Raw genomic sequence first — 20,248 nt, 5'->3', positions numbered from 1 at the left:
GGCATTGTGCAATGGCACACTAGCTCCATACAAGAAAGGGCAGCTGCGTGGCAATTTCCTGCACGGATTTTCCCACTCCCACTTCTCGAAGCCTCAGTTGCACGTCTTACGACACATACCCAGGGCCAGCACTGGCTCCTTTGGCCCCATCCCTGTTCAGGGGCCAACTGTGTTGTGTGACAAACCTTTCCCTGGGGAGGTACATCTGCTCATCCCAGATTGGGAGCCCACGACAGACCAAAGTACAGACACCACCAAAGGCAAACTTGGTGAGCCAGTGAGTTTTATTGGAGCTGCTTACAGCAGTGTGGGTGAAGGATTGCTTTACAGGAGCAGAAATGACTCAGAACCCACTGGTTCTGAGTTCTGCAGGCAGCTGGCCTGGTGCCCCAGCCTCCGATGCACCGTGGCTGTGTGGAGTCTTCCTTGCAACTTGGATTATCTGACTTGTCTTTGTAACTCAGCTTTCCTCCAGTGAGAGAGGTCCTCACCTTTTATTGCTTACTTTGACAGGGATGGGCCTATTTAGTTTCAGAGACTTCCTGAAGCTATTTTGAATTGTTTATCTAACCAGACATGGTAGCATATACCTTTAATCCCAGCACTTGGAAGCAGAGGCAGGTGGGTCTCTTGAGTATGAGGCCAGCCTGGTCCACAGAGTGAGTAAGGGAAGAAACAAAGTCTAGATGTAATTCCAGTACTCCAGGAGGTAAACAGATCTCTGTGAGTTCAGAGTTCAAGACCAGCCTGGTTTACTTACCAAGTTCCAGGTCTGCCAGAGTTATATAGTGAGACACTATCTTTAAAAAGATTTAAAAAAAAAAAAAAAAAAAAAAAAAAAAAAAAAAAATAAACTGGGGGAAAAAAGCAAGGGAAGTTGCTTTAGGCGCAGAGCTCAGAGACGCACTGTATAAAAGGACTTTAGTGACTGTGAAGCTCCAGATTCTTAGACCGTCCTGGTCTGCACATAAGTGTGATCTGACCCTGGATCCCACATCCTCATAGGCCGAGAGTGCCCAGGGATAACATGCCACCCAGCAAGCATCAGAGCAGCCTTTTGCCGATCCTGTGTACTGGTACAAGGTAGTATTTAAGGGTGAGAGTCAACCTCACTGACTTCCTGTGCTGTTGGAGCTTTGGCAGGTTTTGGAAAGCAGCTGAGTGTCGGGTTCTGAGTAGGCAGCCTTGAGTAGGCAGTCTCATAGCAGCCCTGAGCGGGTTGATGAATTCTGTGTGTTCGTCTGGGTTTAATAGTCTTCCATTGTTAGTTGAAAAAGACCTATTACACTGGACGCTGTACCCTGCAGGAGTGGGATTGAGGCTTGACACATTTCATTGCCTGGTTAAATCTTTTCAATTCTCTCTGGAGTGCTGTGGTAAAACCTAGATTTCGAGCAGCGGTGGCCAGGTTGATCCAGTCTGCCTCCTGTTTTTGTGTAGCCTGTGATCGAGAATGGTTTTTTATATTTTTTAAGAGGTTTGAAAAAAAATCAAAAGGAAAATACTGTTTTGTGGCATTGTACAAATGACGTGGAATTTAAATTCTGGTGTCCATAATGAAGTTCTGCTGGAACCTGGCCACCTGCATTGGTTCCTGCGGTCCCACAATTGCTTTCTGTAGTAGTGGCTTGGCTCTCTGTGTGCGAATGAGACTCCATGGGCCACGAGACAGTGTTTCCTACTGACTGCTCACAGAAGTTTGCTTGCCTTCACTTTAGAGCATGCAGTGGTTCTAAGGGTTTGGGGGTCAGGGTTACCCTGTGGAATTGTGATAGTGAGAACGCCTGACCTCAGCTGAGGAATTTCGGGAAGCAACTGTAAAAGACCTGAAGTGTAACGGAAGGGCGGGGCGTGGGCGTCTTCCGGTTCTCAGTGACGGACAGGTGTGGTGGTGCACGCCTTTAGTCACAGCTCTCTGGGAGTCAGAGGCCGGTGGAAGGTCGGCAGGAACCCGGGCAAGCCATGGTTTTGTAGTGAGACTCTGTCTCGGAGAGGGAGGAAAAGAGAGACAGGACCTCAAGAGGAAAGGATGTCAAATGCTTTAAAATAGCTGTCTCTTTTCTCCTTTCATATTGGTGCCACCAGAGACAGACCACTAGCAACTGAAAGCCCCAGGTTATGCAGATACCTAATTTATCAGTTCTGTAGTCCTCTTAGACAGCAGCTCCACTTATGAGTAAAGCCACACTCTTTCCTTGTCACCTCGTGCTGCCTACCCTCTTGGGAAGAACTGAGAAGCAATAAAATGGCCAAAAGGTGGCAGCAGGAAGGAGGAGAACAGGAATGACAGAGACTGACTGGTCAGTGAGGAGAGTCTCAGTCTCTGGAGCCAGAGCTGCCCTGACTCTAAGAAGGGAGTTTCCTCAGGTCCTCCCACAGCCAAATAAGAATTCAAAAGCAACTGCCAAAGCAAACAGAAAAGAACAGCCTGAGATGAGAGGTCACTTAAGCCTTCTGGGTGCTGGGAAAGATAACTTGCAGTAGAATAGATCTTATGACTTGATATATGAAGGACTCTACCATGTTAAAGTCAGAAGCACAAACACTTAACTTTCTCTGGTACTTCATGGCCAAGGACCAGGAAATTTTTTTATTAATGATCAGTTTGTTCTGAATTAAAACAAAAAAACTGAGAGAGCGAGATGGGGGGGGGGGGGGGAGGGAAGAACTCCTACATGCCTACACAGGAACATACCCAGGGTCCTGAACAAGCTAGATCAGGTCATGGAGAGTGGAGAATGGGACAGTTTGTGTCCATTATGTTTCCAGTGGCTCTTAAAAAATAAAGGGGGGGCTGGAAAGATGGCTCAGCAGTTAAGAGCACTGACTGCTCTTCCAGAGGTCCTGAGTTCAATTCCCAGCAACCACATGGTGGCTCATAACCATCTGTAATGGGATCTGATGCCCTCTTCTAGTGTGTCTGAAGACAGCGACAATGTACCCATACATTAAATAAATAAATAAATAAATAAATAAATAAGGTGATTTCTTTCTAGACTTGATCGTAGGATTTTTATGTAGCACTGTTCAGATTCTATACACACAAAAGCTGAAAGAGTTGGTATGTGGTTAGAGCCATCCTTTGGAGCATGATGTCAAAAACAGGAAGTGAAACTTCATGTCCAGTAAAGAGTGGCAAAGGTTTGACTGGGGGATGGCTGTCCCTTGTGCTCCCCTCTGGACTCTGTAGTGCTCCTCTCTGGACTCTCTGGTGCTTGGGTGGTTGGTTCTTTAAAACCTTTGCTCCCTGCTTTCCTGTCTCAGCCATCTCTGTTCTTTATGTTTATTTCTCATGGGTGGCATGCTTGCCACGACACACCTATGAGGTCAGAGGACACTGTACAGGGTCCTTCTCCCTCCCTCCTCCCCCTACCTCCCAGTCACACTGGCTCTGCCTTTTTTTCTGTCATACCAGATGGTCCTCATTTCTCCCCTCAGTTTTATCCTCGGCCTTTGGCCCTAGCATACCTTCCTCCTACTTTGTAATTTATGTTTTGCTCAGTGACCTACACGCACCCTTCAGGGTGCTCTCTGACTCCAGAAGTCACCTGGCTTCCCGTCCCTCCCTCCCATTCTGAACTGTGGCTTGTCATGATCTAACTAACCTGTAGACTGGCAGGTAATTGTGTTTAGGCCTCTCCCGTGCATTCAGTCTTTCTAAACCTGGCTTTGTGTTATGCATATTGAGCCCCAGGCTGCAGAGGCAGCCCCAGGGTTAAAAGCATGTATTGTTCTTCCTGAAGGACCAGAGTTCAATCCCCAACACCCATGTCAGCAGCTCAGCAACTGCCTCTAACTCCAGCTCCAGGAGATAAGACACCTCTGGTCTCCTCAGGCACCTACACACATGGCCTACACACATACATACACACGATTAAAATTTTTTGTAATAAGTAAAACCTGGTGGAACCTGGTGGTACACACCTTTAATCCCAGCATTTGGGAGATAAAGACAGGTAGATCTCTGTGAGTTCAAGGTCAGCCAGGTCTACATAGTGAGTTCCAGGAAAGCTAGGGCCATGTAGAGAAACCCTGTCTCAAAACCAAAACAAAAAACAACAAAAGGTCTGAGCTCCCAACATACTTAACTAAATAAATTTAAATGTTATTTAAATATAAATAAGTAAGCAAAATTAGCATGCTTTGCATAATGACTTATTTTCATTATCAGGTGTGGAATGTCTGTGACTTGTGCACAATCCACTGATCATTCACTAACGCGGAGTCTGTATATACCACCAAAAGACCACTGAAATCCCACACACCACTCCTGCCCCACCCCCACCCTACCAAATGGAAACACCGGCCATTTTTGAGAGAAAATGCAAACTTGGATTCTGGAATAATAGTGAACACTAGTGACTAAATGAAAGAACATTGTGCAAAGAAATTATCATTCTCTTTTCCAAAAGAAGAGATGTCAGTGTAGTAGAGAATTTGCACCAGCAGCAATGCTTGTGTGCACTGCTGACCACTGTTGAAGTTTAAGGAGTGTAATGGTACAAGCCGAAGTTTGGGTTCTGTTTTATTTATTTATTTATTTATTTATTTATTTATTTATTAGTTTTTCGAGACAGGGTTTCTCTGTATAGCCCTGGCTGTCCTGGAACTCACTCTGTAGACCAGGCTGACCTTGAACTCAGAAATCCACCTGCCTCTGCCTCCCAAGTGCTGGGATTAAAGGTGTGCACCACCACCGCCCAGCTGGTTTCTGTTTTTAGCTGAATGTATTTTAAAAGAGAGAGTTCTGCTATGCTGTTAGTTCAATAATAATAAGTTCTTTTTCTTTTCTTTTCTTTCTTTCTTTTTTTTCTTTTTCTTTTTCTTTTCTTTTTTTTTTTTTTTTTTTTGAGATAAAACAAAGTCTCATGTAACCTAGGCCTATGACCCTGAACTGGCCTCAAAAAGTCGAATCTTTTCAGTTCAGGGCCAGCCTGATCTACACAGTGAGTTCCAGGACAGCCAGGGTTACACAGAAGCCCTGTCTTGGGGGGGCGGGGGGGGGGGGGGAAGAGGATGCTAGAGAGTTACTTCTCTGGTTTAAAGCCACTAAGAGTGAGCTAAAATTAGCTTAGACTGGCCTCATTCTCATAGCAATCCTCCTGCCTCAGCCCCTAAAGTGCTGCAATTACAAACTTGAGTACCAAACCTGGTGGAGTGGAGCCTTTTGTATGTTATTTGGTTGGTTGGTTGGTTGGTTGAATGGATGGTTTTTCAAGACAGGGCCTCTCTGTGTAACAGGCCTGGCTGTGTTAGATCTTAGATCAGGCTGGTATGACAGGGCCTTCTGTAGGATATCTCTACCTATCTGTCTGTCTGTCTTTCTATCTGTTTGGTTTTCAAGACAGGGTCTCTCTATATATATATGTAACAGTCCTGACTGTCCTGGAACTTTCTGTAGAATATCTATCTATCTATCTATCTATCTATCTATCTATCTGGTTTTTCAAGGCAGGGTTCAAGACAGGGTTTCTCTGTGTAATAATCTTGGCTAGTCCTATTTGGTTTTTTAAATAGTCCTATATTTTTTTTAAGACAGGGCCACTCTGTATAACAGTTCTGGCTGTTCTGGAACTTACTGTAGGATATCTATCTATCTGTCCATCCATCCATTCACCCACCCACCCACCCACCCATCCATCCATCCATCCATCTATCCATCTATCCATCTATCTAGATATTTGTTTTTTCAAGGCAGAGTCTCTGTTTAACAGTTCCAGCTGTCTTGGAACTTACTATGTAGACCACGCTGGCCTTGAACTCACAAAGATTCGTCTGCCTCTGCCTCCCAAGTACTGGGATGAAAGGCCTTCACCACCACGTCCACTGCCTTCTGTAGGAAGTTTAAATAGCCATTGTTTTTAGCTGCTATAACTATGGGCGGCTTTTCATTCTCTTTTTAAAAACTTTCTTTTCCTTACTGTTATGCAATATTGTTTATTTGTAACTAAAACTCATGGGTAGAAGGGGAAGCTTCAAATTTATAACTTACAGTGAGTCTCGAATTTTCTTTCTGCTGGGGATGTAGCTGAAGTGGTAGAATACTTGCCTAGCATTCATGTAAAGCTCTGAGTTCAATGCCCAGCACCCCTTAAAACACACCTAGACCCAGCAAGCAGAGGCAAGATCAAATTTTCTGGGTTATCCTTGACTACAAAGCCAGTTCAAGGCTAACCTGGACTGCATGATACCCTGTCTCAAAAAAAAAAAAAAATAACGACATTATTGTCTAGCATAGCTTGTCTGTCTAGACTTCCCTTGACATCACAGCAGCGGGGAGGAGAGTAACGAACAGATAACTGTCCCTTGTCTCGGTCCTGAAGTCAACATGGAAGTAATGGTGAAGTGGTGCTTTCAGAGAGATGTCCCAGACGCCCCCAACAGCACTGCTGTCCGATCCCTCTGTCCGTCCTGCCATGAGGATGTGAAACATCTAGTTTACCCCCTTGGTTTCTGGACATGGGCGCCTCCCTGGATGTGTTTTCCCGGCATCCTTAGTTCAGGCATCGGGTTTTCTTGCTCCGTGGGTGTGGTGAGTGAGGCCAGGTTGTCTCTATTGTTGGGTTAATCTGAACTCTACGACTGAGGACCTTCAATTTGTTATAAGAGTTGTCCCTTTGCTTTCTGTCTCTGTTTATTGAAGTAACGCTCTTGTTTCCCATTGCAGATATATGTAATTGACAGTGCAGACAGAAAAAGATTTGAAGAGACGGGTCAGGTAAATGATTCTTATGCTGAACTCTTTTCAAAACACGCGCGGTATTCATTAATCTACCGGGAAGTGTGTTAGGGACGAGAGTGCGTTTGTTAACCATTACAGTCCAGGAAGAGGGTCATTCTGGTGAGCAGGCAAAAATACAACTGTCCAAAAGAAAAATTAGTTGGGAGTCTTTTACACTGTCTTTTGGTGAAATCCTTTTAGCTTAATCAAACTGAGTGTATAGGATCTAAGAAAATGGAACTTTGTACCACACCCCAAAGCCCTTCTGGTGTGTCTTCCCAGACCATGGAGACATGAACTCACAAACACTACACTGAACATTCTATTTACACTTTTCCATACCTAACTAACCAAGAGTAATTGGCCAAACACTGGCAAATTAAGAAGGATGAGAAGAAAAATATAAGCCAAAACTCACTACTCATTTTCAAGCCAGGAAACAAGATCAGTCTTGAACTCAAATATGGCTTTAACTGCAGGGTACATGTCAATATGTTTAGATGATACGGTCTGTGTATACAGTCATACACAGAGCAGTGCGGGGCATTGACCATTGAACCCAGACTGAGGTCACCGCCAACAGCAAGGACAGAGGGACTCTCTAGCGAGAGCCATGTTTAGATCTCAGTGCAGAAAGTTTGCCCTGTATCTGAAGGCAGAAGTTCCATGTTTCTGTTCCTTTGTCGTGGAAAGTGGGTTGAGGCTCTCCAGACTGCTGGAGACAGCCCTTCCCCCTTGTGGGGGAGGGTCCTGGAAATAGCTACCTCTTGAGCTGTCCAGTTTCTTTTTGTCTTTTTGTTTTTTGAGACAAAGTCTCACTCTATAGCTCTAGCTGTCTTGGAACTTGAGACCAGGCTGGCCTCAAACTAACAGAGATCCACTTGCCTCTGGCTCCCCAGTGCTTGGATCAAAGGCGTGTGCCACCGCGCCTGGCAGCTGTCATGCCTCGCTAGAGAGTCCCTCTGTCCTTGCTGCTCCTGGGGGTGACCTCAGTCTGGGTTCAGTGCTGCTCTGTGTATAACTGTACACACAGACCGTATCATCAGCCTGAGCGTTTAAAGTAGCTAAAATGTGAGTTTGGTAGGAAGAAGGCAGAGTCTGTCCCTAGGGTATGTGTTTATACTCTTTTGAAATTTCTACAGTTAACATACGGTTTAGAGTTCTTTCTGTGACCTAGGCGACCAGGAAAGTTCTGGTTCCTCCCAGGTCTTTTCAGGATGTGAAGTCAGTGAACATGATGATTGGGTGTGTGTTTTGGAGACAGAGATCAATGGACACAATTATCTCTAATTGTCATTTCCATTCGCTATATCCATACACACATACATATATACATATGGGTGCATGTGTGTGTGTGAGTCTGTGGGTCTAGCTCACCGAGGAGCACCTGTTTCGCATGTATAGGGTCCTTGGTTCAATCCCCAGCGGAAATTTCCCAGAGGAAAAATAAAAAAGATATTTGCGGTACTAACCTTGAATAAGTCTGAAACCTCTAACTGCTTGCTGTTTATGCTCTTCCTGAAAACAGCGGCTCTCAGGGTATTTCTTAGTGACTTGTGTGTCTCATACAACAGAATCACCTGGGGAGCCTGTTAAAAGTGACTCCTAGACGCTGGCTCCAACTTTCTATAGTCAGCATCCCTAGTTTGAGCCCGGAAATTTGCTAGGGAATCTTCCAAAGGTACAAGCCCAAGGATCTTCACCTTGAGAGTTGCCGCTGATCAGCTTAACTGCTGAGTGTTTGGTAACCCCAAGTGCGCTGTGCTCTTAAGTGAGACAGTTGTCAAGCTTCTCTCCCCTCTCCTTCCCCTCAAAAATGCCCCAGGAACTCACGGAATTACTGGAGGAAGAAAAGCTGAGCTGTGTGCCAGTGCTCATCTTTGCTAACAAGCAGGATCTGCTCACGGCAGCTCCGGCCTCAGAGATTGCAGAAGGGCTAAACCTACACACCATCCGGGACCGCGTCTGGCAGATCCAGTCCTGTTCCGCTCTCACAGGCGAGGGTGTCCAGGTGAGACGGTGGCAAGGCTTCGTTTCCTGTCAACATGGCAGCTCACTAAGGCATCTGCCTCACTGGTAGGGTTGAGCTAGACCAGTGGTTCTCTACCTATGGCTCATGACCCCTTTAGGGTTTTAAGAACATTGGAAAACAGGGATGTTTTCATGACGATTTATAACAGTAGCAAAATTACCGTTATAAAGTAGCAATGAAATACTTTTATGGCTGGGGGTCACCACAACATGAAGAGCTGTATTAAAAAGGTTGCAGCTGTAGGAAGGTTGAGAACCACTGATCTGTACAGAAAAAGATGTGAAGCCAATGCCTCTGACTAGCAGATGAACCTTTCTAGGAGTTGAAGGTTCTCTGCTTAGACACCGAGTAGTTACCATGAAGTGCTCTGCAGGAGTAGCCCTGTGCCTTCAGCCCACTGTCCTCACCTGGGGAGGCCCGAGGAAATGACTCGAAGTTGCTTGATAGTTGTGTCCGCATCCTGTGTTGGGTCTAACACTATGGATGCTAAAAGCCTGTTCTCCTAGGCGATTGCCATCAGCAGCCATACAAACGCTAGCTGGCCTAGAAATGCCTCTGTTTCTCCTCTTAGTTCTCTTCCTGCCCTTGGGTTTGGTGTCTGTTCCAAGCTACTGGTATTGATTTCCCACTGGGGGGCTTCTGTGGACACAAAGCCCTGGGCTTTATGCTGAGGAACTGTATACCAGGAGATTGAACACCCCCTTGTGTAGTATTAATTTAGGGCAGAACATAGCCCTGTCCCAATCATCCAAGAGGCTGTATTCTCCAAAGGACTTGTTGGGTTGCAGACCCGAGATTTGGTTCTTCCCTGACGCCTACAGCCTCTTCCCATTCGCTTTTCCCTTTTAACCTTCTCCCGCTCCCTCAGTCGCTTGACACTGACTTGTTTTTAAATGGGCTGATTGCTTTTGTCTCAAGCAAATAATCACATGCGAGAATTGTGTTGGTCCTGACATGTTACCTGCTTGTTTGTTTTATTTTTCCTTTATTACAAAAATAGCCAGGACTGGCTTCTATGTGCGACCTCTAGAGCTGAGCGTACAGCTAGCACTAGACAAGGCTCCCCTTCCTCACAGTGCTGACACTGGCACCCAGAAGTCATGACTATGTGTATGCTGGAACCCTTGGATCCCAGGGATTGCACAGCTAAATCCTCCGAATGTGTCCTGGAGCACCCTGGGAGGGTCAAGTTTGGGACAGTTGATGTTTTGGAGTTTTTGAAACAGTTTCTGTTTTTATAAGTTTTATCTTAGGGGTATGGGTGTACATATGTGTGTGCACCCTTTGCTCATGAGCTCATGGAGGCCAGAAGAGGGTGCTAAATCTCTTAGAACTTGAGTTACAGATGGATGTGAGCCACCATATAGGTGCTAGGACTCAAACCTCAGTCCTCTAGAAGAGCAGCCAGTGCCCTTAAGTACAGAGTCATCTCTCCAGCCCCAAGACAGGGTATTTTGTAGCCAAGCTGGCCTCAAAGTCTCTATAGCTGAGTCCAATCTTCTAACCTTTCTACCTCAGCATCCAAAGTGCTAAGATCACAGGAGTGAGCCTCCACACTCAGCAGTAAGCCCACCCACCCTTTCTTCCTTCCTTCCTTCCTTCCTTCCTTCCTTCCTTCCTTCCTTCCTAGATTCTGGTTCTAAAAGTCATATCTAACTTGGTCATTGTGGCACACTTCCATACTTTGGAGGATCAGTTGAATCAGAAGTTCTAGTCTAGTCCTATGAGATCCTACCTCAAATATGAATTTTCCCCTCGTTTTTATTTATATAAAATTTTATAAAGTTGAAAAAATGTAGACTAAGGCCTGACTCAGTGATAGAGTGGTTGTCTTACACGACAGGTTCCAGGTTCATCTCAACAATACAAAAATATACAGAGAAGTAGACATGACAGTACAGGCCTGTAATCCTCATCCCTTGGGGGTAAAGCCAGCAGGATTAGGAGTTGTCACCAAGCCAAGTGGTGGCGCACGGCTTTAATCCCAGCACTTGGGAGGCAGAGGCAGGCAGATTTCTGAGTTCGAGGCCAGCCTGGTCTAGAGTGAGTTCCAGGACAGCCAGGACTACAGAGAAACCCTGTCTCGAAAAAAAACAAAAAAAAAAAAAAAAAGAGAGAGAGAATCTTTCTCTCTCCTAAGTCCCTATACAAAGGGACTAAACTACCATTCTTCTAGATTCTCCCCTATAAAATTGCTACCACATAGGTGATTATTTGTATATACGAGCTTGTCTTCGGGCTTTTGATTTAACTACATTTTTAGGGTAATCTACAATCCTGTCCAAGTATGCTACAACATGGAATGTTGATTATAGGTAAATACTGGTTATTTTATTTAGTCTTGTTCAATTATAACCCTCTTTTAAAATGAAAAGATCTGCCAGGTGATGGTACACACACCTTTAGTTCTGCTACTTGGAAGGCAGAGACAGGCTCTGTGAGTTCAAGGCCAGCCTAGTAAACAGAGTGAGTTCTAGGACAGCCAGGGCTATACAGAGAAACACTGACAAGAAAGAAAGAATGAAGGAAAGAAAGAAAGAAGGAAAGAAAGAAAGAAAGAGAGAGAGAGAAAGAGAGAAAGAGGATCTTACCCTGTGTGTGCCCTTCTAGCTGTGTACAAGGTAATTTGGTAGACACAGGCACAGGTAAGGAGGAGAGGTGACAGGTGACCTGCTGTTTTCCATTGCTGAGTATGGAACCTAGTCCTTGTGCATAGCAGGCGAGCACTCTACCCACTGAACTACAGCCCCAGCCCAGAAGAAGCTTTCCTGTGTCATAATCCTTTTCAGCATGAGGACTCTGCCCTTCTTGTTTGTTTGTTTGTTTGTTTGTTTGTTTATTGAGGGCATGGGGAGGTGAGCCAGGAGGGTAGTAGAGGCAGAGAGGAGGGTGGGTAGAGAAGCAGAGAATAAGAGGAAGAAGAGAAGTAGAGGCCGGCCATGACCACGTGGAGAGAGAGGAAGAGAAGGAGGGGAGGGGACAGAGAGGCAAGAGAGTAAGAGGGTAAGAGAGTAAGAGATTAAGAGGAACTCTGCCCTTCTAAATGGCTCAGAACACAAACATTAGAAAGAGCATCCTAGTGTTGGGATCTATGAAAGGGGGCTGAGGAGAACAAATAGGTTATATGTGTACACTCATCTGTGTGTGGGCTTATGGTACTGTCATCTCCACTCTTGACCATGGGGGAGAAAACTTGAAAAAGCAAAGCCAGAATTAAAGTGAGGTCATTGCTTCCTCAGCCTGCCCAAGGATATGGAAAGGGGGCGGGGACCAGAGTAAATGACCTGGAGTCGGTACCGAGTGTAGCAGCATTAAAGTCAAGGGCATTATACCATAGGAACCTGAAGGTAGCCAGGGAACTCCTGCATTCCCCAGCCCCACTCCTGTCTGGGTAAAGCTATGTGCTTCTAGCAGTATAATCACCAAAGTTGCACAGCGCCGCCTACAGTCTGGCAGGGTAACCACAGGTCACAGCGCTCCCTACAGTGCCTCTTTTTCCCTTCCTCTCCCTCTCCCTCTCTCCTTTCTTCCAAGGTGGAAATCAAATCGAGAACAGTGATTACCTGTGAGCTTCATCCCTGGCCTCCACTATAGAACCCTTACACAGCAAGCCACCAGGCAGTTAGACAATGTGGTAGTAGCAAGGGACTTCTGTAAATAATAAACAGTTTGAATAAAGTCAAACTACAATCATTTGGTTATTTTTTTAAGTGCTTTTTAAATTGGGGACCTGCAGCAACCAAGGTACAGGAAGTGACATCAACAGAGGTCTAGGGTGAGCAAGATGTCTCAGTGGATAAAGGTGATTGCTGCCAAAGCTGATGGATGACCTAAGCTTGATCCCAGGACCCCACAGGGCAGGAGAGAGCTGACTCCCAAAAGTTGCCCACTGACTAACACACACAGATAAATTAATTAATCAAAATACAGTCATATGAATGAGAGAGACATCCAGCAAAGAACTGAGAGTGAAGAAAATGATTTTATACAGAGGACAAATAGTTTGAAGGTCACTTAATTAGTTTGTAGATAGTACCAGGGTGTATAGAATTGGATGGTTAAGACTGGGATTTCAAGGTTAATGAGATTAGATTATGGTTAATAGAATGATATAAATTTAGAGAACTTAACCATTATTTGAAATAACTTATTTAATAAAAATGTTAATTAAGAAGGGAATCTTCATTGTCCTTTCATGGTAACCTTTGGGGAGCAGAGAAAGGTCATGGAGCCTTCTGTGGAAGCAATTTTCACTGTCAGCCAGTTACTGACCATGTTCCTCCCTCAGGTGACACTGCCTGTCCACTCAGCCAGCTTCTTGGTTTTTTACCTTTCAAAGAATCACTTCAATGTAATTCCTTTCTAGAATTGCTGGGCTAAAGTATAGGCCTTTCATGGCTCTTAATTAAGGATTAAAATATCCCTAAAAACTTTGCTAGGAAAATGACTGTAGGATTCAGTTATTTGGGATTTGCTTTCAGATATAAATTCATAATGATTAAAACTTTCTTTTTTAAATTACTTATTTACTTTATATATATGAATACACTGTAGCTGTCCTCAGACACATCAGAAGAAAGCATAGGATCCCATTACAGATGGTTGTGAGCCACCATGTAGTTGCTGGGAATTGAACTCATAACCTCTAGAAGAGCAGTCAGTGCTCTTAACCTCTGAGCCATCTTTCCACCCTGATTAAAACTTCCTAAATCCCATTTTGTTCTCCTTACCCCAGCTCCCAGAGGCTGCCCAGGTGGCTGAGCTGCCTTTGGTGCCACCTCTGTGACAACCCAGAGAAGAAACTGTACGGGTGTGTGTGTGTATGTGTGTGTGTGTGTGTGTGTGTGTGTGTGTGTGTGTGTGTGCGCGCGCGCGCGCGCACGCACGCGCGTGCACGTGCACGTATGCAACAAAACACATCTGGCTGCCCACATGGAATTTCTAAAACTGTTGACCCAGGTTCACTCCCTGGAACCCACCTGTGTAAGAGAAAAACAACTCTAGCAAGTTGTCCTCTGTGCTCCACATATGCTGTGACAGGTGTGGACACCCCCTCTACACACACACACACACAGAGACACACAATGGCTGGATGAATATAAAACATTTATAAACACACAAATAAACAACAGATCTAGGAGAACTGTGGCACACTAGCAAACAGCCAGGCCCTTCAAGTGGTCCAGTCCAGAGGCCAGCTGAAGTCGAACAGGGAATGTGCCTTGCCCTCTGTGGCCCACAGGCCAGGTAACTGCTTCCCGTCAGTTAAGTGGCTTGAACACGTTATTTGACATTGTGGGAGCTAGGATTCTAGGATGGAATTCCTGGGAGGGAGTTTGTACATGGTATTCCCAAGGCACACTTAGGTGGTCTTTCCAAGACAGTGCCATGCGCTCAGCTGTGTGTGGTATAGACTGTTAGGGATGTGTGCTCAGCTGTGTGTGGAATAGTCTGTTATGGACATCAAGAAAGTTTGGAGCAGCTCTTTCCTCACCTGATTGATGGTGACCGGGAGGCCAACTCATCACATAATTATAGCAAGCTTTCATGAGAGACTGTCAGGAACAAAGAACAGGTAAAGGGTGCAGACTCTGAAGGAGGGAATCAATCTTGGACACTCTATCCTGCTGAGAGGCCTTTAGTCCAAAGGAGGGATCAGAAGAGACCCAGTTAGCAGGACTAGCAGGTGACAGCAGAAGAAAGGGAAAGTGAAAAGTGTATGGAATGGATTACCTAAAGCTCTCTCAGCCAGACACCCCCACCCTACCCCACCCCACCCCGAGGCATGGGGAAAAAATCTTCCTCCGTGCCCTTGAGGCTAGGCCTGGTTGCTAGGCCTCCTAGGATGTATTACTTAGCACAGGCCGCCTGTCCTTTTCCTTTCCAATGGGCATCAAGAAAATGTACAAAGGATCTGGATTCGATCTTTTAAAAAGTTATAGAAACCTCATCCTGCTTCTGCCTGCAGCCATGAACTTCACCCCAGACCATGCTTGCCCTTCCTATTGTAGTTTCAGGTGTCTGGAGACACTTTGAGACAGGGTTTCTCTGTGTAGCCCTGGCTGTCCTGGAACTCACTCTGTAGACCAGGCTGGCCTGGAACTCAGAAATCCACCTGCCTCTGCCTCCCAAGTGCTGGGATTAAAGGCGTGCACCACCACTGCCCAGCGACACTTTTTCTAAAACACAGTATGTTTTCCTTTTAAAGCAGAAGTCAGCAGTTTAAACCTGGCCTTGACTTCATCATCACTGGTCGCCTGCCTACACTGATGGCTTGACCAGGCAGAATGACCCACGGGAGCTGCCCTCCAGGCCACCGAGCTAGACTAGCTTCTCATATGGCATTCCCCCCCCCCCCACTCCTTCTCCTTGTCCTCCAAAAGGGAAGGATAATCAGATCACAGCATCTTCTGCTGTTCTGATTCCTTAGGGGGTCAGCCGCAGTCCGCCTTGCTGAGGTGTGGACTAAGCCTCTGACAGAGGGCCACCTGCCCAGTTTATGCCTCTGCTTCTTTTTCCTTGATCAGGGCAACTTTTCCCTAGTCTGCTAATAGAATTTGATTTGTTTTTCTTTGCAGGGGTAGAAGTTGAACCCAGTATCTTGTTTATGCTAAGTTTTATTCTATTTCAGAGCCATATTCCCCAGTCTCAAATTTTAGTATTTAAAAAAGGATGTCCAGTCCTTCCTCCTGGGCCTGGGATCAGTTGGTACTTATTCAGGTATATGTGGAACTGCTTATCTCTCAGTCAGACCTCAGGTTGGTTTTGATATCTGCAGACCTCTCTGTGGACTAAGAGACCAAGCCTGTGACATGTGATTTGCTCCCTCCCTGGTGCACTGCCCTTTGTCACTGGAAAAATATGAACAGCAAGTGATGTTTTATGTATGCTGTGTTCAGCTGCTCCTTGACCCTAGGACCTAAAGGCACGAGGGGACAGGCTGCACCGCTCAGCACGGGTCTGAGCACCTTGACATTCTAAAACAAGGTGGTTACTGAAGTGGCCACATAGTCAGTCTAGCTTTAAAAACCAGTCCACCCAACCATGGCTGCCACTGCTTCCTTGCAGCCACCCAACCCTGGTGGATGCACCAGGCTGAGAGCAAAGGAAAAGCGCAGAATAGCCAGAGACCAGCCCTGCCCACAGGCAGGCAGTGCACCGTGACTCTCAGGCTCTGGATGATTAGTAGGGGCAGCTTTCACCACCACCAACAACAACAACATCACCAACAACACTATCACCACCACCAACACCACCACAACACCATCACCAACAACGCTATCATCACCACCATCAACAACAATACTATCACCAACAATAACACCAACAACACTATCACCACCACCATCAACAACACCACCATCAACAACACTATCACCACCACCAACAACAACAACACCATCACCAACAATATCATCACCACCAACAGTACCATCACCACAACCAACACCATCACCAACAACACTATCACCACCAGCAACACCAACAACACTATCAACAACACCATCACCAACACCAATACCATCACCATCACACCAACACCATCACCATCACACCAACAACACCACCATCACCACCACCCCCTACCTCCCATGAATATGGTGGGAATACTTCTGCAACACAGAGACAATTATTTCCTCTCTAGGAAGTCACACAAAGCCCAGTGTTTGAGGGTCCCTGTCTCTAGTCTCTATTTATAAATTGAAGCTAATCAATTCAAATTCAGTTTCAACAAGATTGGTAGGGACAGGAGAGCAGGGACTGTTCCCACCAGAGAGAGTGATTCCCATAACGAAGATCAAATGTGCAGGAAATCGGTCAAACCAGTTTTTAACAATAAAAGGTTCAACCATTAAGCAAACCTATGAATTCATTTCCTTCTTCAGGGACAACACAGTCACCTCCTTCACTTAAGCAATCACCTTTTCTCCAGAAAAGCAAAGCCCACCGTCCACCCACACAATAAAGCAGAAGGCTCCTCGGCGTAGTTTTGTTGTCTCTAAATGTCCAGTGTCCACTGAAGGAGGTGGCCCAGGTCACAAATGCCCAGCCTTCCACAGGCCTAGATCCCAGCAAGTTAGGAATCCTCTGATCCCTTTTAGAGCTGTGGTACAGTAGGCGGGGTTCCTGGACAGGGCTCCTCTAGTCTTTACCCTATATTTACCTGAAGGAAGCCAGGAGGGAAAAAACCCAGCAGGATGGCCTTTCCCAGCTGCCTTCAAAGGGTCTTCCAGCTTTCTCTGAAAGTGCGATGCAGCCACAGAGAAAATGGTGCCCAGTATCTGGTTCTCAGAGGGAAGAAAGGCGCACTTCAAGGCCCACCTCTGCCCCAAAGTTTTCTGTTCTTCATTTCCTTGTTTGCAATCTGGAAATAATAACATATTTCACTGGGTGGTTATGAGAATTAATTTTAAAGACTATAAATTAAGTACGGGCTGTACACCAGACAGCATGCCGGTCCTTTGCTTAGACCCTCCCATTCCTGGTTTTTGGATAACACTATTATCTTTCCTTTCCAGTGGGCTACTTGATAAAGCTTGTCCTTACTTGATTTATGAGGTACTGTCACAGAGGATTGTGGCCCTCCCCTCCCCCTGCCTCTCACCTCCAGCTCCCAAATGCTATGACTCAAAGGGGCCTCCCCAAGCCCAGCAGAGAAGCCCAGGGTTTTACCCAAGAATGGCACCAGAGGCTGAGGCCTCTGAGTGCCCTCTGTCAACAAGACCATGGTGGGCAGGCCTCCACTGTAGCTCCTCAGACATCTGCAAGACAGCACCCCTCAGCAGGCCATGCCCTCTAAGGCCCTCTCCGCCTCCACAGAGGATGGCCCCTCCACCTTCTGCTTCGAGTGCCTGCAGCTGAGTAAATATTTTCCCTATCTCTTTGCCTACACTTACTTTTGGTGAAATGTAATAAGGGACCCCCCCACACACACCAGTCATAAACAAAGAAAAAAGACGAAGTGGTACTGGCGTTGTGTGGGGACCCTTCTTGCTATCCCGGAGAGGCTGGTCTGATAAACCATGTCTGTAGGAAAGGGAACATGGAAGCTCCTTTGGGTGTTTGTGCTGCACTTGACCATGGCTGTGCTGCCCGTGTTCTGAGCTCTTCCGCTTTGGAGCAAGAGAAGGTTGTTATCACCGGAGTCATCCCTCTTGTATGTGTAAGAATCTTTTTTGTCTCCTGGCAGGTGATCATTTTTTTTTTCCTAGAAACCAATTAGCTACTAAAATTAAACATGCTCTCTTTAAATGAATCCTTTTCATGAAATGGTTCTAAAATTGCTCGGTTTTTCAGAGTGTGCAGCTGACCCAGTTGTAATCAGATGCTTTGGGGTCCCCCTCACCGGGTCCTCCACTGCCCAGCTGCAGCCAGGTGCTTCCCACCTGAAGGCTTTCTGCCAAAGCTAGGCCTCATCCTGGCAAAGCAGAAAGAGTTCCCTCAGATCATCAGGTTCTCCTGCCCAAGCGCCCTGGAGGCAGCTGCTGGAGTTTTAATCATGGTACATGCAGGTGACTGTCAGATTAGCCAGGAGAAAGGGGGCCTGCTGGTTGTTTTGCAGTGATGTATTGTTTATGGGATTAATGTCCCAGTGGCCAAGGGTGTCAGCTGATATTTATTGCCACAAGCTGTCTTAGGTGTTCAGGTTCAGCAGCCAGATCCACAGCTACCAGAAACGTGGGGTTTGGAGTGTGGGTTGCACGTGCGTCTGATAAGCACACATAGGTGAGGCCTGGGCTCTGGGCAAGATACCCTGCAGGGCCCACTTGAGTTCTGTCCCATGCTTCTAAGGAAACTTGACTTGCCTGAAGGTCAGGAGTCCCTGGGGAGGGAGTGTGTTCAGGTATGCTCCAGAGGGGGTTGACAAGGAGGTCAGATTTGACAGGCCTGGCATCTGTGAGGAATTGTGCTGCCTACCAGGAGGCTGTAGGAATTGTGTGGGTTTTTTTTTTTTTTTTTCCCTTTTTTTTACCTCAGTCCCTCTCTAGCCTTCTAAAAAGGACACTTTCAAGGTCGATGTGCCTTTAAGAAAACCTCTCCTTTCCTCTGTCCTTCTGCTTAGTGCTTAAAGCGACCAGAAGCCACTTTGAAACCTCTCTGTAGAAGCACGTGTGTATTGCCCTGCATGTGTGGAGCAACACCCACTGCAGAGGGTTGTTTTTCCAAAGTGAAATTAAATTTAACCCAAGTGTACACTGTCACACTGTAAACACGCTAGGGAACCAGAAGGGTAGCTCATTGAATTAATACCCCAGCAAAGGTCAGCTTTTAGAAAAAGCCAAAAATGGCTGGAATCTTTCCTGATAGCTCCTCAGCCGAGCTCCAGACCCCGGGCAGATGTGTTTATTTTTTCAGAGGGAGTTCCTGAGGACGAATCTCAAGTTCAGATGGTGACTGGCTCTGTCCCCCTCCTGTCCTCAGGGACCTCCCTCCCCCCTCCCAAAAGGTCACCCACCCTGGTCAGCCAGGTGGGCCCGGGGCAACAAACCACCCAGAGAAGGTGGTCCCGGTCCCCTCCAGGCTGAACTCTTGGGACAGTCCTTGCAACTAACACTGCCCTTTTCTGCCCATTTCCCTCAAGGATGGCATGAACTGGGTCTGCAAGAATGTCAACGCAAAGAAGAAATAAGATGGAGCCGGATGGCGGCGCGGAGCTGCGGGCGCTGAAGTCGGCCTGAGAAACACGGCTGCTGCTTTCTGACCAAATGCTTTTCCATCTGTGCACAGACACAGCTGGGTGGCGGAGAGGGGACAGCAGCTTTAGAAGATTCCCCATTCCAGCAGTAGATTTTAACTGATCTCAGAGGTTCGGTATCATTTTTCAAATAAAGGAATTATATTATTTCCTCTGCATAATTGAAATAGTATTAAATGTCTCCGAGCACATGATTAGAAATGAGCAGGAGCTTGCACTGCAGCTAGACGATTCCAGGGGCTTCTGTGAAAAAGGAAGAGGCCACTTGTGCCAGTCCCTTTATTTACTGAGCTGTCCCTTCACTGCCTCGGTAGTTGGAAACTGTGTTTAGGGGTGCAGGCAGAGACTTTCTTTTCTCCTCATCTGCAACTGAGCCAGGGTTTTGGTCTGTCCGGCAGGAGGCCGCCACTGGGGGAGATAAAGGGTAGCTGATGATTAAACCGTCTTGTCAGGTAGGTAAGAGACAAGTCGCTACAGAGCCATGCCCGCTCCAGCCCCTGCTCCCTCCACCTTCTCCCCCATCCCCTCATCCCTGCCAGCCACACGGGGAAGCAGATTCTTATGACTTTTGCCTGTAATGACATCTGGAATGTAAGGAGAGCTGGGAGGTTTAATTCCAGAAAAATTACAAGGTCCTTAAAAAGTCCTCACATCGAGGGCTCAGGCTAGCGTAAACAGGCTTGCTCCAGCTCAGTGGAGCAGGGAGCAGTCGACTCCGAGATTAGCCGACTTCTCCACTGCGGTCCTATAGAGGGGATTTCTAAAGCTCAAAGAATTCTGTGTTTAAATGATCACAATA

General features: G+C 46.4%; 1 protein-coding gene across 1 annotated transcript in view; it reads left to right on the top strand.

The window, feature by feature from the left end:
* Arl3 (ARF like GTPase 3) overlaps nt 1-19,610 on the top strand; it is a 45,447-nt gene extending 25,837 nt beyond the window's left edge. Inside the window, exons 4-6 of the mRNA XM_034510755.2 lie at nt 6,668-6,718; nt 8,547-8,732; nt 19,336-19,610. Of these exons, the coding sequence (XP_034366646.1) occupies nt 6,668-6,718; nt 8,547-8,732; nt 19,336-19,383 (285 nt within the window). The 3' untranslated portion in view covers nt 19,384-19,610. The remainder of the gene's footprint in view (nt 1-6,667; nt 6,719-8,546; nt 8,733-19,335) is intronic.
* Nucleotides 19,611-20,248: the final 638 nt, after the last annotated feature.

This window comes from Arvicanthis niloticus, chromosome 1 (assembly GCF_011762505.2).
Source record: "Arvicanthis niloticus isolate mArvNil1 chromosome 1, mArvNil1.pat.X, whole genome shotgun sequence".
NCBI lineage: Eukaryota > Metazoa > Chordata > Mammalia > Rodentia > Muridae > Arvicanthis > Arvicanthis niloticus.
This window is presented reverse-complemented; position numbering and strand designations above follow the sequence as displayed.